This window comes from Apaloderma vittatum, unplaced genomic scaffold, assembly GCF_000703405.1.
Source record: "Apaloderma vittatum isolate BGI_N311 unplaced genomic scaffold, ASM70340v1 scaffold43644, whole genome shotgun sequence".
In the NCBI taxonomy this organism is placed as follows: Eukaryota; Metazoa; Chordata; class Aves; order Trogoniformes; family Trogonidae; genus Apaloderma; species Apaloderma vittatum.
This window is the reverse complement of record NW_009715194.1, coordinates 1-5,657: the sequence shown is the minus strand read 5'-3', so window position 1 is coordinate 5,657 and position 5,657 is coordinate 1. Positions and strand designations below refer to the sequence as shown.

General features: G+C 40.1%; 1 protein-coding gene across 1 annotated transcript; it reads left to right on the top strand.

Annotated features, from left to right (window-relative positions):
• The first annotated feature begins 2,638 nt into the window (after positions 1–2,638).
• LOC104273617 (scaffold attachment factor B1-like) lies at positions 2,639–5,656 on the top strand. Its single transcript, XM_009869002.1, has 3 exons — positions 2,639–2,825; positions 4,554–4,616; positions 5,147–5,656. Exons 1-3 carry the CDS (start codon positions 2,661–2,663, stop codon positions 5,222–5,224), a joined length of 306 nt encoding a protein of 101 aa, XP_009867304.1. The 5' UTR covers positions 2,639–2,660; the 3' UTR covers positions 5,225–5,656.
• The last annotated feature ends 1 nt before the right edge of the window (position 5,657 follows it).

Genomic DNA, 5,657 nt, shown 5'->3' with positions numbered 1-5,657 from the left:
TGGCCCTGGTCGTTCCCTTCTTCCCTGTCCCTGATGTATGCGCGTCCTTCCCTGATTTCGGCTTCCGTTCCCGCAGCCTGTACGCGCGGTCTCCTTCCCCGTGTTTCTCGTTTCCTCTGTATGCGCTTCACCTGGCTGCATTTCTGCAACCTTTCCGGAATGTATTTTCGCAGACTTCCAGGGCGCCAGAACAGCGTTGTCGATCCTGACCCTTTTATGGGTTCTAATAGGCCTGCACGTTGCGAAAAGAAGTTGGATGCTCATGAGTTCTTGTAGCAGTTGCTTTCAGAGTTATACAGTTAAAGTGCTTATCTGCTGAGCAGGGGCCTTGTTTACAGATGAGGGGAACTTTTGTACTCAGTCATAGATATGGCTGTGGGGTTGTGTTACAAAACCTTACTATTCAGTGTTTCTAACAGCTGTTATGACTGCTTGCCTGACCGTATGACCTGAACTAGGGTGAGACACAAATGTTTCCATCTGATAAATCCTTAAAAATGCTGTTGCGATTTAATGCTAGTAAGCAGCTAAGCACCACGCGTCTGCTCGCTTGCCTCCCTTCCCCCAGCTGGATAGGGTAAAAGTGAGAGAGAACTTCTGGAGTGAGATAAGACAGTTTAATAATTTTTAAAAATGGAAGGGGGGAGAACAGAAAGGAGGAAAAAGGGCAGGGAGGGGGGAAGAACAGCAAGTCATAGAATCGTAGAATGGCCTAGGCTGGAAGGGACCTTAGAGGTCATTTGATCCAACCTCCCTGTCATGGGCAGGGACGCCTCTCAACTAGATCAGGCAACACATGGGGACCGATGTAAAAGAAAATTTCTCCCTGTCAACTGACCAATGCCCAGCCAGTCCCCAGGTAATGTCAGCCCCACCATCTTCTAACCCTACCAGTTTTATCGCTAAGTACAGCATTGCATGATGCAGAGTATTCCTGGGGTCAGTTGAGGTCGGCTGTCCTGGCTTTGTCCTCTCTGAACTTGTTGTGCATGCCCAGCGTACTCACTGATGGCAAAAGATGAGGACCATAAAAGGCCTTGACTCTGTGCTAGCGCTGCTGAGCAATACACCCCTGCGTTATTGATGCTGTTCTTGGCACAATTTCAAAGCGTAGCCCCTTACAGGCTAGTGAAGAAATTTGACTCTGTCCCATCCGAAAACAATAGAAATGCACACTAGCAAACAATACAGTAGATGTCATACTGCTGTCTCCGGTAGGCCATTGAGGATGAAGGAGGAGATCCTGATGAAATTCCTGTGGCCTCAGAACTGACCAGCAAGAGGATGCCGAAAAGAACTAGCAAAGGTATGGCATCTAGACAAACGTGGTTCCTTTGTATCCAGAAGTTAGCAGGCAATGTTGATTTTTTTGTTGTTACGTTAATTTATTGGTTTTTTCCAAAAGTGCATTTTCCCTTATGGAAGGGAACTCTGTGTTGGTGATAACAAGTTTAAACGATAATATGACATGTAACAGTACTTCCGTTAGCGAGTCTTGAGTCCTGTAGATGAGACCGTAAAGTACAAATGTTTCTGTTCTTGTGATCGTCGGTGTAGAATTGTGTCAGGTACAAAGCAGGAAGCTATGGTGTAAGCTCCTGTGGAGAGCTCTGCCATTATATGTTAAGGTGGCTCCTCAACACCCTGGGTATTAATTTCCTTGCTGTAACTATACATATTTTTCCTTTTTCATAGAAGCCTTCAAACCTCCGTTATCACTGGGGTATGTTTTTAGATGAGAGAAATTACAGTGGGAATAATTAGAGCTATTGTTGCATAAATGTGTATGACTTTTGTTAGTGCCAAATTTCATTTTATAGCTCTTTTTTTTTGAAAATAAACTGTTCTGAAATAGCTCATTAGTGATTTAAGTATATTTTGTTTCAAAAACATTAAATACTCCGTGGACCATGTTACATGTGGTTTGTCTGAATTAATCATAAGCAGTTCTCAGAAAAGATACTTTGCTTTAAGCCACTTTCTTACAGATAATGGTGTAAAAATAGAGAAAGAGCAGTTGTTGTTTAATAGTAATACAAGTTTGCTGGTGACAAGTGTGTCTAAATATGATCTGTGTGACCAAAATCTTAAAAGTCAATTCTAGTTGTACATCAGTTTAATTATTTAAATGGTAAGAGGGAGGTTTTATGTGACAATGATAGAGTATTTCTTTTAAATGGAACCACTTCCTAGACACTATTGTCTTTTTAGGTATTGAAGTGTTGTGGGGTGACAGGACTGTAGCTGTTGAAAAATGTACCTGAGCTACTTCTAGTTCATGACTATGCCATTCGCTTGTATGAAGTGGCAAGTCATCCTCTGTCATATCCAGACAGACCTGTACTCCCAAAGCAGGGTCTTAATGATTATTTGTTGAAACAAACTCCGTGTCGAATCATTAATTCAGCAAAGAGTAGATGTCTTGTGAAATTTCGCACTACATCTCACTTCAGTGATGCTATTTTTAGGAAGAAAACTGGAAGAAGACGGTGTCGAAGACAACGGACTAGAAGAAAACTCCAGAGACGGGCAGGTAAGTGAAATCGTGATTGCTGTTACCGAGAATACGCGTCATTTAACCCACAATAAATACACATCTATCCGTTTCCTTTCTGTAGGAGGATATTGAAGCAAGTCTGGATACCTTGCAAGATATTGACATGATGGATATTAGTGTGTTAGATGAAGCTGAAATAGATAATGGCAGTGCTGTAGACTGTGGAGAAGACTATAGTCCTGATAACATTCTTGATTCTCTGTCTGATAATAAAGACAATGTTGAAGTAGAAATGAAAGAACTTCCCGATCCGCTAGCAGAAAATGAGGTGAGTAGGCTTCTTTATAAATTTTCAGAAGATATTTAGGAAGTATATGGACACAGGAATGAGTTGTTTCAGTGTATTAGAGTATGGAACATCAATGTGAGCTGGATTCTGTTTCACATTAACAGCTCTCATGTCCTACTCTTTAAGCAGTTCTTGGATCTATTAGAGGCTTGAAATGGTCACAGTAGATGAGTCCCCACTGCCTTTACCTTGCAGTAACATCTTTCCCTGCAGTGGAAGAAGCCTGGATTCAGAGTAACGTATTATTTTCGGTGTTCTTCATTCCCATTTGTATATGTTTAACTGTATACACATATATGCCCAACCATCCAGAAATGTGCATATTTGGAGAGAGAGGGAGGGGGAAGTATGTTTTCAGCTCACAGATAATTTGGAAATCTTTTCTGCAGAAACAATGCTCTGGTTTAAAGATTTTATGCTGTACAGTTTTCTCATAGAGATTAATAATCCAAGAAAATATGATGTATTGTGTGTTCTGACATTGCCGAGCTTTTGAATTAGTTTTGAGAGTGACTTATGATATCTTATACAGGCAGCACAGCCTCCTGCTACTGACTGAGCAGGGTAATCTACATGTTACCTTTAGTTCCCAAATATTATCCTTCCTTGGGTCCTTGTGTTTTTTGGTTTTTTTATTTTTATTTTAGACTGTTTGCTCCCAAAGCAGGACGTGTTGTCTTTTCTTGCCTCCTTATCATTGTGGTTTTGGTTTGGTTTTTTTTTGTTAGTTTTTCTATTTATTTTGGTTTAGGCCTGTGGTATCAGTCTCAGCTTATCATTTACCTTCTGAAAACGGAGTCTTTGCAACAACGTCCAGTTGACCGGAAAGGCAATTTTCTGGTGCTCTGTAAATTAGAGCTGTTGTGAATCACGTAACGCGATGAGCTTTGGTTGAGTCACCGCTGTCAGCCTCCCCGGCTGGCAGACAATCACCTTCCTGCCATCTCAGCCACCACAGGCTGCAGGGAAAGGTCCTGCTCTGGCAGTCTTCTCCTCTCCTTCTCCTCTGGGACTCTTTGCCCCCTCTTCCTTCTCAGGAAGACGTTCCTTTGTTCTCTTACCGCCCCCTCCAGGAGAAAAACTCCCAAACATTAAAGATGAAACAGCTCAAAACAGGACAAAACCAAAAAGAGAGAGAAAGAACAACGGGGTCACCTCTTAAATACCTCTGTGGTAGAGGCGGTAGAGGCACTGATGGGCCTGGCTCTGGCCAGAGGCAGGTGCAGCTCCTGCCTGGGAGTGGGGGAGGGCCCCGCTTTTGCAAAAAAACAAACTTACCAGGCTCAAACCCATGACATAAAGGCGTGTTTTGTTTTCAGAAAAGTAGAAACCTAAGTCAGCTCAGTTTCTAACTTCTTTTTTTCTGCTAGAACCTAAAGAAGTAAAAAAGTGGGAAAATGAAAACATGTTATCTACAATAGCTGCAGAAATGTGAACTAAATTTCCTCTTTAGGAGTAACTTTGAAATAGACAATGTCATGTTGAAAGGAAAATGAAAGGTAACTGGAGAAAAATATTTAATCGTCAAGAACATTTTATATGTTGCTCCTCATTCTTGGGTCTCAATTTGAGGTAGTAGTTGAGATCTCAAACGCTGGAAAATATTTTTCATATTGTTGCTAGGGGAAATTGAATATGGTAGTAGTTCTCTGTCAGCTAATGTTACTTTCTGTAAGAAAAGCTGTCATTCCTTTTTTACTCTTTTAGGAAGATTATGATGAAAATGGAAACACTTTAGAAGCCTCTTCTTCTGATTTAATTGAAATGAAGGTAAATTGAGAATGTAGCTGTATTTCAGTATTCAATCTCTGGTCATACTACAAAAAAGGAAACGTGACTGTAATACGAAATTCTAACAGAATCCAAGACATACATGATCTTGCTCAGCATAGTGTCTGTCAAATGAGAACGCTATGTGTTTTTTGGCTATCAAGACTTTCTCCATTTTTACGCTGTTTGTGCTGTCTCATACTGTTGATGTCTTCTTTCTCCTGCTGATTATATCAAGTAGTAGCTAAGTTTGTTTTTCACTCTTCAGTTGATGTGATACACAGACACATTATTGGCCTCTTTAAAGTTCCGAGTTAGTTATGAGAACCCAACTGAAGCTGATGTGTTGAGTTGGCTATAATGTGCCAGAAAAATTACCTGTGTAAAATACGCAGTTCCAGTGGTTGGTGAAAAAAAAGTGCTAAATGTAATAGGTGAATTTGTGTATTTTTCAATCTTGGCATTGGGGAGGGGTTGCTATTATTATGCATTCTCTAAAATCCTCATTCTGTGTTTATTTTTCCAAACAGAAGTTGGAGAAGCTACACTTGGAGCCAGGTACTGTTAAAAAAAAACATATTCCTGTCTTTTCAACTAATACTTTTTAAACCATAAACTATTGAAAAAAACCAAAGCAAAGAAAAATATTTTGCGTTATTTTTATGATGGACAATCCAGATCATGCAGGGTCATAGAGATTGGAAACCCAATCATATCCCCAGATCTGTGAAGTGATGCTTGTCATCTTTGAAATATTTCCAGTGAAATGAAATGGTTTAAAAACCTGTTAAACTACATAAGTGGATTTAGAGAAGTTAATGACAGTTTAAAAGCTAAATATTCTACTTGTGAACAGATCTTGTGATATCGCACACACCTTAACTCTATTACTAAGTAGAGAGCAGTGAAAGCAGTAAAAAGATACTATAGGGCACTAAAATGTAAAGATAGTTACTGGATACAGAAGAAAGAAGAATTTCTTCATGGAATTTTCATACAGATACTTTTCACTTTCTGGACTGCAAACACACTCACGCACCA